A 25,025-nucleotide genomic window follows, 5' to 3' on the forward strand; every position below is an offset into this window, starting at 1 on the left:
AAAAAGTCACCTTAAGCTGTTTATGCTTCATGTCTTAGAGAGGGTATCATTGTTGGGTGATTCAGTGGTGTGACAGGTTCTTTCTTTTCCTCAGTTTCTGGACTTAAGATTCCCATGAAAGTCATGATACGTAGGCACAGGTGGTTTTCTTTCAAGTGCAAACCCCATGTTTTGTTTGAAAATTAACTTTAATGTTAAAGTTGGGACAGTGGTTTGCTGTGTTTAAAACTAGAACAAGTTTAACACAATGATCAACATTTCACAATTTCTAATGCTATGGAGGCTTTTTCCTAAAGATCGGACCTTTACCTCATGAATAAGACCTGAAGAAGGATATTTCATACTTTTAGCTAGAGTACTGAAAATTGCATTGTACTCTAACTGCATCTAGTTTGGAGTGTATTTTTGTTGTACTTAACTGCTGGAACTAAAAGCGGAATACAAATCAGATGGACACAATGTTCACAGTGATCAAGAAACTTTACAGTATGTCAGTTGATCTGACATGTCTGAAGTGGAGAGAAATTTGTGAAAGATGGATCATATCTTCAATGATGAGAAAGTATCCAGTTGAGTGTCATTATGACACTTGACCTCATGGTTTAATAACCCATAATCTGTAACAGAAACAGGACATAAATTAACATACACACCATACATTATAATGCGCAACGAAAAACATTAACAGCAATCCACTTGCAATTATCTACTAACTTACAATTATTCATTTAGCCGGTGCTTTTCTCTGGTGTGACTCACAACGTTAAGTTACTTATTTATCCATTTATACAGTTGGGTCATTTTACTGGGGTAATTTTTAGGGCAAATACCTTGCTCAAGGGTACTATTGCTGAAGGTGGAATTTGAATCTGTGACCTTTAGATCCAAAAGCAACAGCTTTAACTGCTAAGATACCAGCTGCCCCCAGTTCAACTTTATTGTGTCAATTACCTCAATCCAGGTTAGTACAGCAAGAGGGGATTGAAAGCAGAAAAATTCAGCTTGAAAGCCAATGGCCAAAAACACAGTGCCACCAACTGCCCCAGTTGTAAAAGTACACTTGTTCTAAGACAAACAATTCTCATTGGTTCTCGTGAATAGTGACTCCGTGTGATTGGCCAGTAGGAGTCTACAGGTACTCACTCCTTCCATCCAGCCGATGTAAGCTGAGACTCGGGTGAAAACGGTGGGTTTCTTTGGCGTGTTGCAACGGAGGGAAGACCCAAAACTGGTCACACCATGGACATAGTAACGTCCTTTGACCTTACAGTTCAGTGGGCCACCAGAGTCACCCTGAAAAGTAACAGACTTTGAGTAAACAAAAGGCAAGTTTATGGATACCTGTCCTTGATGGAGTGTTCATACACAATTTCAGAAGTATTAATTGGATTTAAGCAGCTTTTAAAAAACACATAGCCATAAATCACTTTCATCAAAAAGTTAAATGTTTCAGACTTTTTCATAATAAATCAGTGTCAGGTGAGTTCACTGCAGTGACAGTAGTAAGAAGGGCTCCCTCACACTGCATCCAGAGTTCCTGGAGCCTCCTGCACAGACCATGGTTTTCTTGACTATGCTGCCCCACCAGTCACTCCTGGAGCAGGTTTCATAGTTCCTTACAGGTAAGTAGGCCTGCTTTAACACATCAGATAGTGGACCGCCAGCTGGAGAGATGAAGGTAGATGAGTCACAGAGGATGACCGTTTAAGACAGTGAGAGAACAGCTCTCACAGCAGAAGAGACCGGCACACCAGAGAACACACTATTAGGTAAACAAGTTAAAGAATAATAAATTAGACCCAGATTAACACTGGTAAAGGGCTGTTTGATTATTCTCACTCTGGGTGCTGCCCCAGCCTGTGATGTAGCAGGGGTTGTTGTTGGGCAGGATCTGGCCTGGTTTGGGCAGAGAAGCCAGCTGCACGTAGGAGTTGAGGGTAACATTGGAGGAAAGACGAAGCAGAGCAATATCATCCCTAGGGGAGGTAAGTGAGCCATACAGGTGATCACATAACAAAAATTCTCCTTAGTGTGACAGGACTTTAAAGTCTATATACCGTGTGTGTGTGTGTGTGTATTTTGTAAACTCATTCTTTGTTGACTTTTAGCTGTCCTATGTGCACTTGTTGTAAAAACAAATTGTTGTATTTGGGTGTATTTGTGTTTAAGTTGTTTTCACTGTCTTAAAATTCTAATAAAAAGCCTCCATGTGTAACATAACATTTCCACCACTCAGTTTTTCAGATATCATGACACATCCGTAAGCATACGTCGTAAAGTCGAATTTAAGTCGCCACAGTCACAGTTCCCATGGAAAGGCAGAGTACAGAAGTAGCTCACAATGCACATTCCTGGGTTGTTAATACAGGGAGAACATGCAGACTCTGCATGCCATGACCTGGATTTGAACATATGCTTGAATGTGCTGCTTGGATGCTGTTGGGGTACCACTGTGCTGCTCAGAAAGTCCACATCTCAATTTCAAAACGTAACACATTGATTTAGACAACAGTGGAAAATTTCACTGTATTTTTGTAGGCTAATTTCAGTATATTTCATTTGATGTAAAAATGGGACGTGGTGGCACACCGGGTGACATTGGTATGTCAAAGCTCTTTAGCTGCTCAGGGAGACTGCAGTTGACATGTTTCTCCCCGTGTTTGCACCCCCCACACACACAAAAGAAGACACCTGCAAACCAGTTCTGTTCCTCCCTTACCACACAAACAGCATCAGTGGTTGTGGTGAGTCATGATGAGCTTGATGGCATATACAGTAACAACTATTAGGCAAAAAAAAAGAGGCTCTATAGCACTTCCCATATATAAAGTGAGAAAAACTCTTCTGACTCGTCCACTCACCCACTGGAAGCATTGTTGGGGTCCCAGTTAGGGTGTATGTAGATGTTGGTCACCCTGACCACCTGCTGTGTTGGCTCATTGGCAGTGATCTTTTGAGCTCCAAGAACCACTCGCCACACCCCGAAACTATAAAGTAGTACAATATGCAAAACTGAAGGTATTAGGGCATGTGTTACAGTCTGTTTTCCATAAACATATGTAATTTCTAATAAATTAATCAATGAACTTCACATATTATTGGATACAGATTTTGTACAAGGTGTCTTACAAAGTGGGGTGTGGTGGCGCAGTGGGTTGGACCACAGTCCTGCTCTCCGGTGGGTCTGGGGTTCGAGTCCTGCTTGGGATGCCTTGTGACGGACTGGCGTCCTGTCCTGGGTGTGTCTCCTCCCCCTCCGGCCTTACGCCCTGTGTTACCGGGTTGGCTCTGGTTCCTTGTGACCCCGTATGGGACAAGCAGTTCTGAAAATGTGTGTGTGTGTGTGTGTGTGTGTCTTACAAAGTCAGGTATTTTTTATTAATTAGAAAGTATTTTCCCTTTTATGTAGCACCACAATGGAGAGTGTGGTGGCACAGCAGGCTTGGCCATGTCCCACTCTCTGCTGGATCTGGGGTTTGAGTCTTGCTTGGAGTGCCTTGCAATGGACTGGCGTCCCCTTCAGCCTTGTACCTTGGGAACAGTTCACTGCGACCCCGCTTGGGACAAGCAGTTACAGACAGTGTGTGTGTGTGTGTGTGTGTGTGTGTGTGTGTGTGTGTGTGTGTGTGTGTGTAGTACCACAGCAGAATGGGGGTTTAAAGTAGAGAGCTTGAGTTTGCAAATACACACACACACACACATTTTCTGAACCGCTTGTCCCATACGGGGTCACGGGGAACCGGAGCCTACCCACTAACACAGGGCATAAGGCCAGAGAGGGGACACACCCAGGACGGGACGCCAGTCCGCCACAAGGCACCCCAAGTGGGACTCGAACCCCAGACCCACCAGAGAGCAGGACCTGGTTCAACCCACTGCACCACCACGCCCCCCAGCTTGTAAATAAATAACAATAAATCACAGGAACTGAACTCACATAGACACACAGTGGGCAGCTGTCATCACCCAGCCTCTCCTGACCAGAGAACCTCCACAGTTGTGGTAGTACGAACCACGTGACAGGTACTGAAGGGAGATCTGGGAGAGAACAAGACTTCAGGTACATTATATCTCCATAATGATTCACTTAAATGACCATCACTTAAAGGGGCATAAACCTCACTCTCACTTATAGAGGCCAGTAGAGCAAAAGTATTAATTTCCAGTGATGACCAAAAAAAAAACTGACAGGGGGTAAACAGAAGGAAAGAATTCTGAAACTGACAAAAACATTCAACACCGGTATGTATTTTACCTGCCAGGGCCAAGCATGAGGTTTGGCGACACTCCCCCCCACAACCCTGTCTTGCAATGCTTCCATGTACTGGGGCTTTACATTTTGCTCAGCAAGCACTGGGGAAAACCAAAAGACAGTCAACATTAGAACAATGTGAAAACTATCGTGAACCTTGCAAGAAATTGACTAAGATCAGTCAATGTAACAATGTATGTAAAAAGGCATACTGGTAATGTGATTGAGTGAAAATCTTTGCTGTAGAAAAGAAGGTCCTTACCCAGTGCCATGAGCGCACTCAGCAGTAGAAACCTCAGCATGTCTGCAAACCTTCTGGACTCTGTGATGAGCTGGGATTTTCTGACTGACTGATGTATTTGATCCTGGGAGCTCTATATGTACAGGTGGCTTGTAATATTTGTGGAATGTATGTCATGTGTGTTCTTGGTTTTAGTTTTAGTGATTTCAAAGCCAACTGGTTCAACCAGTCATGTCAACTATTGCCCATGTGCAGGTGTGTTAGAGGACTCAATCATATTTATTGCATATATACTAGATACTATCGTATGGCTTAATTTGCACAAAACGCAGTATTCCTGTCTCTGTGTGTGTATGTGTTTGTGTGCAAAATCCATATTGAAAACGTTTTTGTGGTGCACAGAAATTAAAATGTGCATTTGTAGCAATACACCGGTTTACAGACTGGTCTGTGTGCACAGACATGTAGTCCCCCAATAAACCTAGGAACTTGAATTATTATTATTTATTACTTGGCTGAGAGGGGGTGCGGTGGTGCAATGGGTTGGACCATAGTCCTGCTTTCCGGTGGGTCTGGGGTTCGAGTCCCGCTTGGGGTGCCTTGTGACGGACTGGCGTCCCGTCCTGGGTGTGTCCTCTCCCCCTCCGGCCTTACGCCCTGTGTTACCGGGTTAGGCTCCGGTTCCCAGCGACCCCGTATGGGACAAGCGGTTCTGAAAGTTTGTGTGTGTGTGCATGTGTATTTTTTAATTATCATCCTTATTATTAACTCCCGCCGCAGACTACGTGCCGTGAGTTTAGAGACTGCCGCATCTTCCTTTTCACGGAGACATCTCTCAGAGGCAGAGTTCCAGACGCCGTCATTCACCTAGACGGTCAGAAATGCAGCTCTGTCTCTGTGCGGTAAGGCTCGCGGTGGTGGCTTGTGTGTTTACATCAACACGAATTGGTGCAAGAACTCGGTGCTTGTCTCTAGTTACTGCTCATCGCTGTTGGAGTTTGTGACTGTTACATGCAGACCATTTTATCTACTGCAGGAATTCACCACTGTCCGTATAGTCAGAGTATACATTCCCCCCAGTGCAAATGTTAAGGAGATGCAGTGTGAGCTGTGTGGGGCTATTAGCAAACTGCAGAATGCGCACAAGCCAATCTCAAGTCGGTGCGCACTAAATTCCATAAACGTGGACTTTTCAACGAGAGGGGCAAAGGAGATGGATATTTTTTATACAAACATCCCCGGCGCTTTCCGGGCAGAGCCCCGCCCTCACCTCGGGTACTCAGACAACATCTCTATTATGCTGTTCCCAGCATACGGACCGCTCCGCTCGTCAGACGCGCCAAACCGGTTCTGAAACAGATGAAAACCTGCCCAGCAGGAACCATCTCTGCTCCTCAGGATTCCTTTGATCGCACTGACTGGCACATGTCCAGGGATGCTGCAACCAATGATGACTCCACCAACTTGGAGGAATGCATGGCATCAGTGACCAGCTACATCAGCAAGTGCAACGACCACGTCACCGCCTCCAAGACCATCACTACACGCTCCAACCAGAAGCCGTGGATGACTGCCAAGGTGCGTGCATTGCCGAGGACCCGAGGCTCTGCCTTCAAAGCAGGGGACAAGGTGGCCGTAAGAACAGCGAGGGACAAACTGTCCCGGGCCATCAGAGAGGCAAAGCGCGCACACGGCCAGAGAATCCACAGCTACTTCAAGAACGGCGGCGACACGCAGCGCGTTTAAAAGGGCATCCAGGCCATCACCAACCGCAGGACAACTTCACCTGCCTGCGACAGTGATGCCTCCCTTCCAGACGCACTGAACAACTTCTACGCTCGGTCTGAGGCGCAGAATGACGTGGCGGCGAGGAAGACCACCCTTCCTCCCAACAACCAGATGCTATGTCTTGCCACGGCTGATGTGAGGAAAACGCTATGCAGAGTCAACCCATGGAAGGCTGCTGGACCAGAAAACAACCACCCAACCACACACACACATGCACACCCAAACTCAACTGAACACCATTCCATTCCCTTTGCAATTTTTTTGTTTTACATTCATGTTTACATTTTTACAGCATTTATTATCATATTGTAATATAATGTTTTTTTATCGCATGTATTATAAGATGGGGGGGCGCGGTGGCGCAGTGGGTTGGACTGGGTCTTGCTCTCTGGTGCGTCTGGGGTTCGAGTCCCACTTGGGGTGCTTTGCAACAGACTGGTGCCCTGTCCTGGGTGTGTCCCCTCCCCCTCCAGCCTTATGCCCTGAGTTGCTGGGTTGGGCTCCGGTTCCCCTTGACCCCGTATGGGACAAGCGGTTCAGAAAATGTGTGCCTGTGTGTGTGTATTATAAGATATTATTCTTTTACGTAGCACTGTGGTCCTGGAGGAACGATGTTTTGTTTCTGTTTCGTTTCAGGCTGGGAGGGTTAGTTGCAGCTGCACGTGCTTGTGGACAACGTGTCCTTTGACTCACAGCATCATTTCCCTGTGCATTAGTGTTCCGATAAATGTTTTTGATGAATGCTGCCTGTGTGCTCTTCTTTGCCAGTCCAAACCCAGCAAGGTGTGGTTTCCTCATTGACTGATGTGTTTGATTCTGGGAACTTTATACATGGGTAGCTTGTAATATCTGTGGAATGTTTGTCATGTGTGTTCTAGTTTTTAGCTCTTTTCAAAGTCAACTGGTTTGACTGGTCAAATCAACTACTGCCCATGTGCAAGTATGTTAGAGGACTCACATTTCTTACATACATACTATAGCATGGTTTTATTTGCACAAAACACAGTATTTTTGTGTGTGTGCGCGTGCATGTAAAATCCAGATTGCAGTTTTTCTCAGTTGTTCTGACACATTTCTCCAAGCGAACGTAATTGCTCTCGAAACAATTAACACAGCCAACTGAGCACAGTCTTACCTTGACCAAACAGTTCAATTCCACTGGATACTGAAGTACTGCCTTTTATTGTACTAATGCATTTACTAAAAATAAATACTTAAGTAAGTGTGTGCTCTGTTGATTGTACAGTATAATATAGCCTGATGTACAAATACAGGAATGCAAATACACGTGAAGTTCTTTACTGAGGAGTTCTGCTGTGTAACAATGAGTTGTCCAAAACAAAAAACATATATACATATATATATGCACTGCAATCACTGAACTTCATTGATTATGCCTCTCATTCACATCTGGCCAGAGAATTTCATCTACATCACAGCATATATTGTCGCGAGCCATGCATCTTGGGAGAAACGCCACGAATGCTGAATCCATGCTTGACAAGCTTCGGCCTCAACATCTCCACAGGGCTCTTCCATTTCTTGAAGAAGACTTACTTGGCTGTAAGGTGTTGTGTTTTGAATATTGTATAACCTCAGGGACAAGTGTTACAGTTTTTCTCAATCGTTTTGTCACATTTCTCCTAATTAATGTAATTGCTCTCAAAACAATTAACACAGCCAACTGAACATACTCTTAGCTTGATCAAACAGTTCAATTCCACTGCATAATGAAGTACTGCCTTTTCTTCTACTAATGCATTTACTAAAATTAAATACTAACATCAAACGTACAATGGTGTCGCCTATTGATTGTATATCATAGTCCGATGTACACACTCAAATACATGAATGCAAATACACGTTTATCGTGAAGTTCTCTACTGAGGAGTTCTGTTGTATAAAAGAAGCTACTGCCTCAGCATCTCCACAGGCCTCTTCCATCGCTTGAAGAGGCCTATGGACTGCACCTCCGCGGACTCATCAGTTAAGATCCTGAAATTTGCTGATGACACTACAGTCATAGGACTCGTCAAGGACGGCGATGAGTCTGCATACAGGTGGGAGGTGGACCGGCTTTCTTTGTGGTGCAGACACAACAACCTGGAACTCAATACCAGTAGGATAGTGGAGATGACATTTTTTAAGAAAGTACCTTCTCCTCTGCCACCACTCACTATCCAAGGTTGTACTGTGTCCAGCACTGATTCCTTCAAGTTCTTTGGTACTATCATCTGCAAAGACTTGAAGTGGGAGAAGAACATCACTACCATAGCAAAGAAAGCCCAGCAGAGGATGTACGTTCTCCGCCAACTGAGGAAGCACAACCTGCCGAAGGAACTGCTGTGCCAATTTTACAGGGCCACCACGGAATCCATACTATGTTCATCAATCACTGTGTGGTTCAGCTCTGCCACCCAATTGGACAAGCGCCGCCTTCACAGACTGGTTAATTCAGCAGAGCGCATCACCGGGACCAACCTGCCTTCCCTCCAGGACCTGTACATGTCCCGTGTCAGGAAAGGGGCTGAGAAAATCGTAGGGGACCCCTCACACCCAGCTCACTGTCTGTTTACCCTACTTCCCTTGGGCAGGCGATACATACTAATCAAAACAAGAAGTACCAGACACCAAAACAGCTTTTTCCCGGCAGCCATAAAGATTCTGAACACCCTCCTATAACTGCTATCTTCACTGGACTTTTTACTACTACTGTACCCTACTTGTTCAGCATTACACCCATGTACAGTATGTTCTTACATCTTTTGTGCAACATCGTGTGCAATATGTTTCCTTATACCTTTTGTGCAATATCATATCCATGTGCAATATGTTTCTTTATATCTTCTGAGTAACATCATACCCATGTGCAATATGTTCTCCAAATAACTGACAATCACTGCACTATAATGTTACTTTATGATACAGGACAACGCGTACTTTTTTTTTTTTTTTTTTCTATGCTTGGTCATTTAGTTGAATTATTTCTGCATGGCCCCACCGCGAACCGCCACCTTACCGAGGTGGAGGGGTTTGAGTGCCTGAATGATCTCAGGAGCTATGTTGCCTGGGGCTATATGCCCCTGGTAGGGTTTCCCAAGGCAAACAGGTCCTGGGTGACAGACGAGACAAAGCGCGGTTCAAAATCCCATTATGACTATTAAATCAAGGATCTCGTTCACCCCGCCCGGTACGGGGTCACCGGGGCCCCACCCTGGAGCCAGGCCTGGGGGGGGGGGGGCTCGCATGCGAGCGCCTGGTGGCCAGGTCTATGCCCACGGGGCCTGGCCGGGCTTAGCCCGAAGCCAAGACGTGGAGCCGCTCGTCGGTGGGCTCACCACCTGCCGGAGAGGACGTAAGGGGCCGGTGCGTTGTGATTTCGGCAGTGGTCGGGGCCGAGTGCCCGGTCGACCCAAACCTCGGACGCCAACTCTGGCTTTTGGGGCTTGGAATGTCACCTCGCTGGTGGGGAAGGAGCCTGAGCTAGTGCAGGAGGTTGAGAGATACCGTCTAGATTTAGTCGGGCTCACTTCCACTCACAGCTTGGGTTCTGGAACCACTCTTCTCAACCAAGGGTGGACTCTCCACTATTCTGGCGTTGCCCAGGGTGAGAGGCGGCGGGAGGGTGTGGGCTTATTAATAGCCCCCCAGTTCAGCCGCCATGTGTTGGAGTCTACCCCGGTGAATGAGAGGGTCATCTCCCTGCGCCTTCGGGTCAGGGAACGGTCTCTCACTGTCGTTTGTGCATATGCGCCTAGCGGCAGTGTAGAGTACCCGGCCTTTTTGGAGTCCCTGGGGGGCGTGCTGGAAAGCGCTCCCACTGGGGACTCTGTCGTTCTACTGGGGGACTTTAACGCCCACGTGGATAGCGGCAGTGACACCTGGAGGGGCGTGATTGGGAGGAACGGCCTCCCTGATCTGAACCCGAGCGGTGAGTTGTTATTGGATTTCTGTGCTAGTCACGGTTTGTCCATAACAAACACAATGTTCATGCATAAGGGTGTCCATCAGTGCACTTGGCACCAGGACACCCTAGGTCAGAGGTCGATGATCGACTTTGTAGTCGTTTCTTCTGACCTTCGGCCATATGTCTTGGACACTCGGGTGAAGAGAGGGGCTGAGCTGTCAACTGATCACCACCTGGTGGTGAGTTGGATTCGATGGCGGGGGAAAAAGCTGGACAGACCTGGCAGGCCCAAACGCATAGTGAGGGTCTGTTGGGAACGTTTGGCGGAGGCCCCTGTCAGAGAGGTCTTCAACTCCCACCTCCGACAGAGCTTCAACCAGGTCCCGAGGGAGACTGGGGACATTGAGTCCGAATGGACTATGTTTCACACCTCCATTGTCGGGGCGGCGGTTCGGGGCTGCGGCCATAAAGTCTCCGGCGCCTGTCGCGACGGCAATCCCCGAACACAGTGGTGGACACCGGAGGTAAGGGATGCCGTCAAGCTGAAGAAGGAGTTCTATCGGGCCTGGCTGGCTCATAGGACTCCTGAAGCAGCTGACGGGTACCGGCGGGCCAGACGGAGCGCGGCTCTGGCAGTCGCCACGGCAAAAATTCGGGCCTGGGAGGAATTTGGTGAGGCCATGGAGGAGGACTTTCGGTCGGCCTCAAAGAGATTCTGGCAAACCGTCCGGCGACTCAGAGGGGGGAAGCAGTGTTCCGCCAACACTGTTTACAGTGGAAGTGGTGCGCTGCTGACCTCAACTGATGATGTCCTCGGGCGGTGGAAGGAGTACTTTGAGGATCTCCTCAATCCCTCCGACACGCCTTCCGTAGAAGAAGTTGAGGCCGGGGGCTCGGAGGGGGACTCGTCCATTACCCTGGCTGAAGTTGCTGAGGTAGTCAAAAAACTCCTCGGTGGCAAGGCTCCGGGGGTGGATGAGATCCGCCCCGAGTTTCTCAAGTCTCTGGATGTTGTGGGGCTGTCTTGGCTGACACGCCTCTGCAGCATCGCGTGGAGTTCGGGGACGGTGCCTCTGGACTGGCAGACCGGGGTGGTGGTCCCTCTTTTTAAGAAGGGGGACCGGAGATTGTGTTCCAACTATAGGGGGATCACACTCCTTAGCCTCCCTGGGAAAGTCTATGCCGGGGTACTGGAGAGGAGAATCCGACCGATAGTCGAACCTCGGATCCAGGAGGAGCAATGCGGTTTTCGCCCTGGCCGTGGAACACTGGACCAGCTCTATACCCTCACTAGGGTGTTGGAGGGTTCATGGGAGTTTGCCCAACCAGTCCATCTGTGTTTTGTGGACCTGGAGAAGGCATTCGACCGTGTCCCTCGTGGCATCCTGTGAGGGGTACTTCGGGATTATGGGGTTCGGGGCTCGTTGCTCCGGGCTGTTCGTTCCCTGTATGACCGGAGCAGGAGCTTGGTTCGCATTGCCGGCAGTAAGTCAGACCTGTTCCCGGTGCATGTTGGACTCCGCCAGGGTTGCCCTTTGTCACCCATTCTTTTCATTATCTTCATGGACAGAATTTCTAGGCTCAGCCAGGGAACGGAGGGTGTCTGTTTTGGTGGCCGCAGGATCTCGTCTCTGCTTTTTGCGGACGATATGATCCTGTTGGCTTCATCGAATCAAGACTTACAGCGTGCACTGGAGAGGTTTGCAGCCGAGTGCGAAGCGGCGGGGATGAGAATCAGCACCTCCAAATCCGAGGACGTGGTCCTAAGTCGGAAAAAGGTGGATTGCCCCCTCCGGGTTAGGGGGGAGCTCCTCCCTCAAGTGGAGGAGTTTAAGTATCTCGGGGACTTGTTCACGAGTGAGGGAAAAATGGAGCGGCAGGTTGACGGACGGATCGGTGCGGCGTCCGCAGTAATGCGGTCATTGTACCGGTCTGTTGTGGTGAAGAAGGAGCCGAGTCGTAAGGCGAAGCTCTCAATTTACCGGTCGATCTACGTTTCCTACCCTCACCTATGGTCATGAACTCTGGATCATGACCGAAAGAATGAGATCGCGGATACAAGCGGCAGAAATGAGTTTCCTCCGCAGGGTGGCTGGGCGCACCCTTAGGGATAGGGCGAGGAGCTCAGTCACCCGGGAGGAGCTTGGAGTAGAGCCGCTGCTCCTCCGCATCGAGAGGAGCCAGTTGAGATGGCTCGGGCATCTGTTCCGGATGCCTCCTGGACGCCTCCCTGGGGAGGTGTTCCGGGCATGTCCCACTGGGAGGAGGCCTTGGGGCAGACCCAGGACACGTTGGAGAGACTACGTCTCCCGGCTGGCCTGGGAACGCCTTGGGGTTCCCCCAGAGGAGCTGGAGGGGGTTTGTGGGGAGAGGGAAGTCTGGGGGGCTCTGCTTAGACTATTGCCCCCGCGACCCGGTCCCGGATAAGCGGAGGAAGATGGATGGATGTCTGCATGGTTTTATGTTCTGTCTGCATTATGCTATGTTCTTGTCTGCTGCGTTATCGGTAATCATGTTTGTATTAGTCTATGTCTAGTTCAGTATGTGCTTATGTAGTCTGTATGTGTGAATGTGCACTGTAGTTTTGCTCTAAACCGGAAGCAAATTCCTTGTATGCTCATGTATACTTGGCCAATAAAGCTGATTCTGATTCTGTAAGGGTTGTGATCATACACTTTCCATCTCCAACAGGAGAAGAACTCCTCAATTGGATTCAGGAAAGGAGAATATGGCGGAAGGAACACCACCCTGAAATGTGGATGATGCTCAAACCACTCACGCACCAGCACCGAACGATGGAATGGCACATTGTCCCAAACAACTACAAAATCTCGATCCATTTGCTTCTGGTCAACCTGCGGGAAGAGGATTTCATTGAGGGAGTTCAAAAAAATTTGTATCCTTTCGGCATCGTATGGCCCCAAGACAGCATTGTGTACCACAACACCAGTAGTTGAAATTGCGGCAGACATGGTGATGTTGCCCCCCCCCCGCTGTCCAAGGACATTGACTGTGGCACGATGGCCAATCACATTCCTCTCTCTTCTCCTTTTTTTTGTTGAGATTGAAGCCAGCTTCATCAATACACAGGTACTCAAAATGAGTAGCACTGCTATCCAACTCCAAAATCCTCTAGAGTAAAAAGAACACAAGGTACAATAAGTTAGTGTTTTTTTTTAAAGTAATGCCATTGATTGCAAAGTTTATACTGTATCTGTTGCGGAACAGTCTGGGTTCCCACTTTGACACAGCACTATGCCCAGAGACACCGGAATTTTTCCACTTAGAGTGGAATAGTATATAGACACATAAGATCCAGGAAAACAATATCTTTATATTTAGAGTAAAAGTGCAGTAATTGTGTGGCTTACACGTACTTGAACAAATTGGAATCGCAACTCCGTCACTCCGATAGAGTTCCTCTCAAAGGGCACTTTGTATACCTGCTTCATCCGGACGGCATTTCTCCTTACAACTCGATCAGTTGTAGCAAGACTGCATTGCTGAAAATTCTGGAATACTTGGTTGTCCTATATTATTCTTTAATGGATTTCTTTGAGGAGGATCATGTTGTTCTGGGCCACCATGTCAACAATGGCATGCTCTTGATCAACTGAAAAGAGTCTTGTTCGTCCACTCAAACAAATGACAGAGTTTTGCTTGTTGTGTTTAGCAAAATGGTACATAAATGTATGCTAAGACTTTGAGAATTCTTACATTTTCAGTTTTTTAGAATGGCAAGCTACAAGTATGTTCTTGTTTATGTAGCACCATATTTTTCAAGAGTAATTTCAGTTTCATTTCACTGGAATGATGTAGAGTACTGAACAATATATACAAACAGGAGAGCTACAGAAGCAGCAATAATGCAGTTTTTCCGTGAACCAGTTGTGTGTGTGTGTTTCCATGTTTTTGTGCATTCTAGATTCATGACATTAACAACACTTGTGTGGTCCACATTAGAATGTGCTTTTCCGAAATATTTAAATACCGTGCAGTTTTCATGCCATCCATGTGATGTGTATGACATGGGAAAAATTGTTGGAAAAAAATAAAGCAGAACGCTTGTAGTAAAGAAAAACTGAAATGTGGTGCATCCAAATTGTCTCTTGAAGTTGTAACTGCAAGTTGTCTCTTAACTGGACTTAACTGGCTTCTACCTGTGACTCATTAAAGTAATGACCACATTTTCTAAATAAAAAGTATCAGTGGATGTTATTCTTGGAAATGAGAGGCTTTTGGAGATGCACACTGCTGTGTGGCCCCCTTGTTGAATCAGTGCTAATAAACTGGTAATTGAAAATATCTTTTCAGCGACCTTTGCCTGGTGAATAAGACCCGATGATGGATATTTCATACTTTTAGTTGCAGTGTTGATAATTGCATTGTACCCTAACTGGATCTAGTCTGGAGTGTATTTTTGTTGCACTTCAACAACACGGATCGTATCTGCAATGTTGAAGCTGTATCCAGTTGAGTGTCATTGTGACGCTTGAATTCATGCTTTTAATAACCCATGATCTGTAACAGAAACAGGACACTAATTAACATACATATACATTATAATATGCAATGAAAAACATTACCAGCAATCCACTTGCAATTACCTGCCAATGGAGAATTTTTCATTTAGTGGATGCTTTTCTCTAAAGCGACTCACAGTGTTGAGCTACTTATTATTTATCCATTTATAGAGCTGGGTCACTTTACTGGAGCAATTTGTAGGCCAAAAACCTTGCTCAAGGATGTGATTGCTGAAAGTGGAATTTGAACATGTGACCTTTGGGTCCAAAAGCGGTAGCTCTAACTAAGATAACAGCTATCCCCAGTGCAACTTTATTGTGTCAGTACAGCAAGAGGGATTGAGAGCAGGAGAACTCAGCTTGACAGGCGAAGACCAAAAACATAGTGCCACCAACTGCCACAGTTCTAAAAGTGCACTTGTTCTGAGACAAACAATCCTCACTGGTTCTTGTGAACAGTGACTCTCTATGTGATTGGCCAGTTGGAGCCTACAGGTACTCACTCCAGAGCAGTACGGTACAGAAAACAAAGATTGTTAGGGTGTACAGTCTATGTTAGTGATACACACGTACACCGTTTCTAATGAATATAAATATGAAATTTAGTCATTATAACAAACTGTTACTGGGCTGAAGCCTTTGTTCAAGGTGCCTTACAGTGTTTTATTTATACAAATCACAGTATTCCTTTCGATGTTTCTGAACCAGATCCATGATATGAGCAACATGATTTTTTATGCAACTCAAATGAGTTACAATTTAAATGGGAATTAAAGCTTTTGTTTTCCGCACATCCGTTGAAATGTAATATAACATTTACTATTCACAGAAAAAACCTTTCTTAAAGTTATCACTATAGAAAATAGACTCAAATTGTGTCAAGTAGTGCACATTAAAGCTTGGAAACCATGACTGATGATGTAGAGGCACCGAGGCCTTTTTTTCCCCATTGCAAACACAGGGTTATGTTTCAAAGTGAGACAGTCTTAAAGTCTGATTTGTCACAATCGTGACAGTAACAGGTGTAACACGACTACTTTTATTCAGTCTTGCCGTTTCTTCTAATATACAGGAACTCTTCTTAGAAATCTGACCTTCAGCTAGTGAACAATACCAGACTGAAACGTTTTCAGTACTTTTCACTACAGTCATGGACATTACAGTACACCCTTACGGGGGTTACTTCACAATGTGCTTTTGCTGTACTGAGACCAGAATTAAAAATCAGACGGACACAGTATTCAGAGTGATCAAGAGACTTTATTTTACTTTAGTTGATCCGTCGTGTCTGCAGTGGAGTGGAATTTAAGAAGGAAGGCTCGTATCTGGAATGCTGAGATCCTATCCAGTAGACTGTCCTTCACACCGCTTAAATTTCTGCTTTTACTGATTCATAATCTGTAACAGAAAAAGGCCGCTTGTTAAAACTCAGAAACATTATATTGCGCTACGAAAAACCTCAATAAAATTAAAATATTTCCCTTCCAACTACATTTTAAAAATTAGATTGCATCAGTTAGATATGATTGTATCAATTAGATATGGTAAAATTGACTATAGAAGTAATTTTAGATCATTCAGCTTTCTGTAACAAATCACTTGCAGTTGTGTGCCTCGTCCGTTTAGGGTTAGTACTTTGATCAAGGTGGTAGGAGAGGAGGGAGAATCACACCAGAGACCTTCAGCTTGGTAGAGGCTGACTAAAAACACGGTGCCACCAACTGCCACAATTCTAAAACTGCACTTGTTCTGAGACAAACAGTTCTCATTGGTTCTCGCGAACAGTGACTCTCTGTGATTGGCTAGTAGGAGCCTACAGGTACTCACTCCTTCCATCCAGGTGGTGTACGCCGAGACTCGGGTGAAAACGGTGGGTTTCCTCAGTGTGTTGCAGCCGAGGGAGGACACAAAGCTGGTCACACCATGGACGTAGTAGCGTCCATTGACCTGACAGTTCAGTGGACCGCCGCCGTCACCCTGAAGAGTAACAGACCTTAAGTTAACGAAAGGCAAGTTTTCGGATACGTCGTCTTGATCCTCAGAACCTAAATCAAACCATTTGAGATGTATCACTAGAATTCAAATACCTTTGAAATATTTACACACATTACAATTTCCCTCAATTTAACAGAAAAGTTGTGTTTTATACTTTTGTTCATACTGTAGTAATAAAGGCTGAGTCACCTGGCAGGCAGAGTCACTGCCGCCCCCTGCACAGACCATAGTGGTCTTAACAGTGCTGCCCCACCAGTCACTCCTGGAGCAGGTGCTGTAGTCCACCAGAGGCAGGTACGCCTGCTTCAAAGAGGCAGACAGCTGACCCCCACCTGCAGAGACCAAGGCCGACACAGTCAGAGATGGCTAAGGTGTCACACAGTAAGAACAAATCTCGTTTCAAACATGCATATAGCACACGAAAACACACAGAATGCAGTAAACAGGTAACATGACAATAAAAAATAAGGCTGTAAATCACCCAGGTAAAGTGTTATACTCACTCTGGGTGTAGCCCCAGCCTGTGACGTAGCAGGGGTTGTTGTTGGGCAGGATCTGACCGAATGGGGGCAGAGAAGCCAGTTGCACGTAGGAGTTGAGGGTGGCATCGAAGGACAGACGGAGCAGAGCGATATCATACCTGAGGGGAGGCAAATGAGCCATACGGGTGTTCAGATGATGAAAAAATAACCAAATCACCTTAGTGTCATTTACAGCAAGTCACATAAATACTCCATAAACTCATTTTTTTCTGGTAATTTTTGGCTACCAGGGTTAATGTTTAAGTGTTTGACCAAGATTCTTTACAGGTGACCTGCCTTCACTACCACTTATAATTTTTCGGATATCATGGGTAGGTAGGTACAGGCTCTAGAACTGAATTCATCTCATTTTGACCACTTGCACGGTTTTCACGGTAAAGGAGGCTATGAAAAATGCTGATCACTGTTTTCTTCCACAAACGACTGCTGTACCACTTCATCACTATGTACTGTGTTTTGACAACAGAACATGCAAATTTTGAGTTGAGTTTTGACTAATTTTACTATAATTAAGCAAAAAAAGGTCCTACAGTACTTCTCAAATTTTAAGTGAGAAAAGCTCGCCTGGCTCATCCACTCACCCGTTGGCGAGACTGTTGGGGTTCCAGTTGGGGTGTACGTAGAAATTGCTCACAGCGATCGCCTGCTCTGTGCCCTCACTCACATATATGTTGTGATCGCCAAGAACCACTCGCCAAGTCTTTGTTCTAGAGAGCAGTAGGGTACAGAAAACAGAGATTGTTAGGGTGTACAGTCTATGTTAGTGATACACACATGCACCATTTCTAATGAATATAAAAATGAACTTTAGTCATTATAATAGACTGCTACTGGGCTGAGGCCTTTGTTCAAGGTGCCTTACAATGTTACAATAATCACAAGTCACAAGTATATTCCCTTTTATACAGCAGGGTATTTGTAAAGGAGCAATTCAGGATAGGCACAACCTATCTTTCTGTCTAAAGAGTTGTTCATACACACCACTGGATGCATGGTCCAAACCCATTATACCGCACAACCAAAGTTACAACACACCAAAGTGCTGCCGTAAGTCTTTTTAGGACATGCCAGCTTAGGCCCCAAACTCACGTGTCCACACATTGGGCAGCTGTCATCACCCAGCCTCTCCTGACCAGAGAACCTCCACAGAAGTGGTAGTACCAAAAGTACAAATACTGGTACTGAAGGGAGACCTGAGACACAAAGCAGGAAAAATCCATCAGGTACATTATAATTAACATATTGACCATAAATTAACACATAACTGTTGAGTTAAATGAGCCTCACCAAAAGGGGCTAAACCTTAGTCTCACTTAAAGAGGCCAGTATAGCAAAAGCATTATTTTCAAATGACAAAAAAAAAAAAAAAAAAAGTGACGAATGCTGAAATTGACAAAAACATTCAACACTGTTATGTGTCATACCTGCCAGGGCCAAGCATGGGGTTGGGCTTCACTACCCCCCACAACCTTATCTTGCAATGCTTTCATGTATTGGGGCTTTACATTTTGCTCAGCAAGCACTGGGGAAAACCAAAAGACAGTCAACATTAGAACAATGTGAAAACTATCGTGAACCTTGCAAGAAATTGACTAAGATTAGTCAAATGGATTTAACTATGCATACCGATAACGTGACTGAGTGAAAAACTTTGCTGTGGAAAAGACGGTTCTTACCCAGTGCTATGAGAGCACTCAGCAGTAGAAACTTCAGCATGTCTGCAGGCCTTCTGGACTCTGTGATGAGCTGGGATTTTCTGACTCACTGATGTATTTGATCCCGGGAGCTCCATATATATAGGTAGCTTGTAATATTTGTGGAATGCGTGTTCTTGGTTTTAGTTTTAGTTAGGTCAAAGCCAACTGGTTCAACCGGTCCAACCAGCCACTGCCCATGTGCAAGTGTGTTAGAGGACTCAATCATATTTATTGCATATATACTAGATACTATCGCATGGTTTAATTTGCACAAAACGCAGTATTCCTGTCTCTGTGTGTGTGTGTGTCTGTGTGCAAAATCCATATTGAAAACGTTTTTGTGGTCCACAGAAATTAAAATGTGCATTTGTAGCAATACACCGGTTTACAGACTGGTCTGTGTGCACAGACATGTAGTCCCCCAATAAACCTAGGAACTTGAATTATTATTATTTATTACTTGGCTGAGAGGGGGTGCGGTGGTGCAATGGGTTGGACCACAGTCCTGCTTTCTGGTGGGTCTGGGGTTCGAGTCCCGCTTGGGGTGCCTTGTGACGGACTGGCGTCCCGTCCTGGGTGTGTGTCCCCCCCTCCGGCCTTACGCCCTGTGTTACCGGGTTAGGCTCCGGTTCCCCGCGACTCCGTATGGGACAAGCGGTTCTGAAAATGTGTGTGTGTGTGTGTGTGTGCGTGTGTATTTTTTAATTATCATCCTAATTATTAACTCCCGCCGCAGACTACATGCCGTGAGTTTAGAGACTGCCGCATCTTCGTTTTCACGGAGACATTTCTCAGAGACAGAGTTCCAGACGCCGTCATTCACCTAGACGGTCAGAAATGCAGCTCTGTCTCTGTGCGGTAAGGCTCGCGGTGGTGGCTTGTGTGTTTACATCAACACGAATTGGTGCAAGAACTCGGTGCTTGTCTCTAGTTACTGCTCATCGCTGTTGGAGTTTGTGACTGTTACATGCAGACCATTTTATCTACTGCAGGAATTCACCACTGTCCGTATAGTCAGAGTATACATTCCCCCCAGTGCAAATGTTAAGGAGATGCAGTGTGAGCTGTGTGGGGCTATTAGCAAACTGCAGAATGCGCACAAGCCAATCTCAAGTCGGTGCGCACTAAATTCCATAAACATGTGGACTTTTCAACGAGAGGGGCAAAGGAGATGGATATTTTTTATAGAAACATCCCCGGCGCTTTCCGGGCAGAGCCTCGCCCTCACCTCGGGTACTCGGACCACATCTCTATTATGCTGTTCCCAGCATACGGACCGCTCCGCTCGTCAGACGCGCCAAACCGGTTCTGAAACAGATGAAAACCTGCCCAGCAGGAACCATCTCTGCTCCTCAGGACTCCTTTGATCGCACTGACTGGCACATGTCCAGGGATGCCGCAACCAATGATGACTCCACCAACTTGGAGGAATGCATGGCATCAGTGACCAGCTACATCAGCAAGTGCAACGACCACGTCACCGCCTCCAAGACCATCACTACACGCTCCAACCAGAAGCCGTGGATGACTGCCAAGGTGCGTGCATTGCCGAGGACCCGAGGCTCTGCCTTCAAAGCAGGGGACAAGGTGGCCGTAAGAACAGCGAGGGACAAACTGTCCCGGGCCATCAGAGAGGCAAAGCGCGCACACGGCCAGAGAATCCACAGCTACTCCAAGAACGGCGACGACATGCAACGCGTTTAAAAGGGCATCCAGGCCATCACCAACCGCAGGACAACTTCACCTGCCTGCGACAGTGATGCCTCCCTTCCAGACGCACTGAACAACTTCTACGCTCGGTCTGAGGCGCAGAATGACGTGGCGGCGAGGAAGACCACCCTTCCTCCCAACAACCAGATGCTATGTCTTGCCACGGCTGATGTGAGGAAAACGCTATGCAGAGTCAACCCATGGAAGGCTGCTGGACCAGAAAACAACCACCCAACCACACACACACATGCACACCCAAACTCAACTGAACACCATTCCATTCCCTTTGCAATTTTTTTGTTTTACATTCATGTTTACATTTTTACAGCATTTATTATCATATTGTAATATAATGTTTTTTTATCGCATGTATTATAAGATGGGGGGGCGCGGTGGCGCAGTGGGTTGAACTGGGTCTTGCTCTCTGGTGCGTCTGGGGTTCGAGTCCCACTTGGGGTGCTTTGCAACAGACTGGTGCCCTGTCCTGGGTGTGTCCCCTCCCCCTCCAGCCTTATGCCCTGAGTTGCTGGGTTGGGCTCCGGTTCCCCTTGACCCCATATGGGACAAGCGGTTCAGAAAATGTGTGCCTGTGTGTGTGTATTATAAGATATTATTCTTTTACGTAGCACTGTGGTCCTGGAGGAACGATGTTTTGTTTCTGTTTCGTTTCAGGCTGGGAGGGTTAGTTGCAGCTGCACGTGCTTGTGGACAACGTGTCCTTTGACTCACAGCATCATTTCCCTGTGCATTAGTGTTCCGATAAATGTTTTTGATGAATGCTGCCTGTGTGCTCTTCTTTGCCAGTCCAAACCCAGCAAGGTGTGGTTTCCTCATTGACTGATGTGTTTGATTCTGGGAACTCTATACATGGGTAGCTTGTAATATCTGTGGAATGTTTGTCATGTGTGTTCTAGTTTTTAGCTCTTTTCAAAGTCAACTGGTTCGACTGGTCAAATCAACTACTGCCCATGTGCAAGTATGTTAGAGGACTCACATTTCTTACATACATACTATAGCATGGTTTTATTTGCACAAAACACAGTATTTTTGTGTGTGTGCGCGCGCATGTAAAATCCATATTACAATTTTTCTCAGTTGTTCTGACACATTTCTCCAAGCAAACGTAATTGCTCTCAAAACAATTAACACAGCCAACTAAGCACAGTCTTACCTTGACCGAACAGTTCAATTCCACTGGATACTGAAGTACTACCTTTTATTGTACTAATGCATTTACTAAAAATAAATACTAGCATCAACAGTAGAAGTGTGTGCTCTGTTGATTGTAAAGCATAATATAGCCTGATGTACAAATACAGGAATGCAAATACACGTGAAGTTCTTTACTGAGGAGTTCTGCTGTGTAACAATGAGTTGTCCAAAACAAAAAACATATATACATATATATATGCACTGCAATCACTGAACTTCATTGATTATGCCTCTCATTCACATCTGGCCAGAGAATTTCATCTACATCACAGCATATATTGTCGCGAGCCATGCATCTTGGGAAAAACGCCACGAATGCTGAATCCATGCTTGACAAACTTCGGCCTCAACATCTCCACAGGGCTCTTCCATTTCTTGAAGAAGACTTACTTGGCTGTAAGGTGTTGTGTTTTGAATATTGTATAACCCCAGGGATAAGTGTCACAGTTTTTCTCAATCGTTTTGTCACATTTCTCCAAATTAATGTAATTGCTCTCAAAACAATTAACACAGCCAACTGAACATACTCTTAGCTTGATCAAACAGTTCAGTTCCACTGCATAATGAAGTACTGCCTTTTCTTCTACTAATGCATTTACTAAAATTAAATACTAACATCAAACGTACAATGGTGTCGCCTATTGATTGTATATCATAGTCTGATGTACACACTCAAATACATGAATGCAAATACACGTTTATCGTGAAGTTCTCTACTGAGGAGTTCTGTTGTATAAAAGAAGCTACTGCCTCAGCATCTCCACAGGCCTCTTCCATCGCTTGAAGAGGCCTATGGTCTGCACCTCCGCGGACTCATCAGTTAAGATCCTGAAATTCGCTGATGACACTACAGTCATAGGACTCGTCAAGGACTGCGATGAGTCTGCATACAGGTGGGAGGTGGACCGGCTTTCTTTGTGGTGGAGACACAACAACCTGGAACTCAATACCAGTAGGATAGTGGAGATGACATTTTTTAAAAAAGTACCTTCTCCTCTGCCACCACTCGCTATCCAAGGTTGTACTGTGTCCAGCACTGATTCCTTCAAGTTCTTTGGTACTATCATCTGCAAAGACTTGAAGTGGGAGAAGAACATCACTACCATAGCAAAGAAAGCCCAGCAGAGGATGTACGTTCTCCGCCAACTGAGGAAGCACAACCTGCCGAAGGAACTGCTGTGCCAATTTTACAGGGCCACCACGGAATCCATACTATGTTCATCAATCACTGTGTGGTTCAGCTCTGCCACCCAATTGGACAAGCGCCGCCTTCACAGACTGGTTAATTCAGCAGAGCGCATCACCGGGACCAACCTGCCTTCCCTCCAGGACCTGTACATGTCCCGTGTCAGGAAAGGGGCTGAGAAAATCGTAGGGGACCCCTCACACCCAGCTCACTGCCTGTTTACCCTACTTCCCTTGGGCAGGCGATACATACTAATCAAAACAAGAAGTACCAGACACCAAAACAGCTTTTTCCCGGCAGCCATAAAGATTCTGAACACCCTCCTATAACTGCTATCTTCACTGGACTTTTTACTACTACTGTACCCTACTTGTTCAGCATTACACCCATGTGCAGTATGTTCTTACATCTTTTGTGCAACATCGTGTGCAATATGTTTCCTTATATCTTTTGTGCAATATCATATCCATGTGCAATATGTTTCTTTATATCTTCTGAGTAACATCATACCCATGTGCAATATGTTCTCCAAATAACTGACAATCACTGCACTATAATGTTACTTTATGATACAGGACAACGCGTACTTTTTTTTTTTTTTTTTTTTTCTATGCTTGGTCATTTAGTTGAATTATTTCTGCATGGCCCCACCGCGAACCGCCACCTTACCGAGGTGGAGGGGTTTGAGTGCCTGAATGATCTCAGGAGCTATGTTGCCTGGGGCTATATGCCCCTGGTAGGGTTTCCCAAGGCAAACAGGTCCTGGGTGACAGATGAGACAAAGCGCGGTTCAAAATCCCATTATGACTATTAAATCAAGGATCTCGTTCACCCCGCCCGGTACGGGGTCACCGGGGCCCCACCCTGGAGCCAGGCCTGGGGGGGTGGGGCTCGCATGCGAGCGCCTGGTGGCCAGGTCTATGCCCACGGGGCCTGGCCGGGCTTAGCCCGAAGCCAAGACGTGGAGCCGCTCTTCGGTGGGCTCACCACCTGCCGGAGAGGACGTAAGGGGCCGGTGCGTTGTGATTTCGGCAGTGGTCGGGGCCGAGTGCCCGGTCGACCCAAACCTCGGACGCCAACTCTGGCTTTTGGGACTTGGAATGTCACCTCACTGGTGGGGAAGGAGCCTGAGCTAGTGCAGGAGGTTGAGAGATACCGTCTAGATTTAGTCGGGCTCACTTCCACTCACAGCTTGGGTTCTGGAACCACTCTTCTCAACCAAGGGTGGACTCTCCACTATTCTGGCGTTGCCCAGGGTGAGAGGCGGCGGGAGGGTGTGGGCTTATTAATAGCCCCCCAGTTCAGCTGCCATGTGTTGGAGTCTACCCCGGTGAATGAGAGGGTCATCTCCCTGCGCCTTCGGGTCAGGGAACGGTCTCTCACTGTCGTTTGTGCGTATGCGCCTAGCGGCAGTGTAGAGTACCCGGCCTTTTTGGAGTCCCTGGGGGGCGTGCTGGAAAGCGCTCCCACTGGGGACTCTGTCGTTCTACTGGGGGACTTTAACGCCCACGTGGATAGCGGCAGTGACACCTGGAGGGGCGTGATTGGGAGGAACGGCCTCCCTGATCTGAACCCGAGCGGTGAGTTGTTATTGGATTTCTGTGCTAGTCACGGTTTGTCCATAACAAACACAATGTTCATGCATAAGGGTGTCCATCAGTGCACTTGGCACCAGGACACCCTAGGTCGGAGGTCGATGATCGACTTTGTAGTCGTTTCTTCTGACCTTCGGCCATATGTCTTGGACACTCGGGTGAAGAGAGGGGCTGAGCTGTCAACTGATCACCACCTGGTGGTGAGTTGGATTCGATGGCGGGGGAAAAAGCTGGACAGACCTGGCAGGCCCAAACGCATAGTGAGGGTCTGTTGGGAACGTTTGGCGGAGGCCCCTGTCAGAGAGGTCTTCAACTCCCACCTCCGACAGAGCTTCAACCAGGTCCCGAGGGAGACTGGGGACATTGAGTCCGAATGG

The 25,025-nt window shown here is 46.6% G+C and overlaps 2 protein-coding genes across 2 annotated transcripts; both read right to left on the reverse strand.

The window, feature by feature from the left end:
- Positions 1–1,065: 1,065 nt before the first annotated feature.
- LOC114909761 (elastase-1-like) lies at positions 1,066–19,018 on the reverse strand. Its single transcript, XM_029249554.1, has 7 exons — positions 18,925–19,018; positions 4,256–4,353; positions 3,938–4,038; positions 2,862–2,987; positions 1,840–1,976; positions 1,522–1,664; positions 1,066–1,293 (listed from the first exon to the last, which is right to left on the reverse strand). Exons 1-7 carry the CDS (start codon positions 18,962–18,964, stop codon positions 1,066–1,068), a joined length of 873 nt encoding a protein of 290 aa, XP_029105387.1. The 5' UTR covers positions 18,965–19,018.
- Positions 16,015–18,765, reverse strand: LOC114909771 (elastase-1-like). The gene is made up of 7 exons (XM_029249566.1): positions 18,673–18,765; positions 18,338–18,441; positions 17,830–17,955; positions 17,210–17,346; positions 16,896–17,038; positions 16,539–16,688; positions 16,015–16,109 (listed from the first exon to the last, which is right to left on the reverse strand). The coding sequence occupies exons 1-7, from the start codon at positions 18,736–18,738 to the stop codon at positions 16,095–16,097; spliced, it is 741 nt and encodes a 246-aa protein (XP_029105399.1). The 5' UTR covers positions 18,739–18,765; the 3' UTR covers positions 16,015–16,094.
- Positions 19,019–25,025: the final 6,007 nt, after the last annotated feature.

Source organism: Scleropages formosus, unplaced genomic scaffold (genome assembly GCF_900964775.1).
Source record: "Scleropages formosus unplaced genomic scaffold, fSclFor1.1, whole genome shotgun sequence".
NCBI classification, from domain to species: Eukaryota; Metazoa; Chordata; class Actinopteri; order Osteoglossiformes; family Osteoglossidae; genus Scleropages; species Scleropages formosus.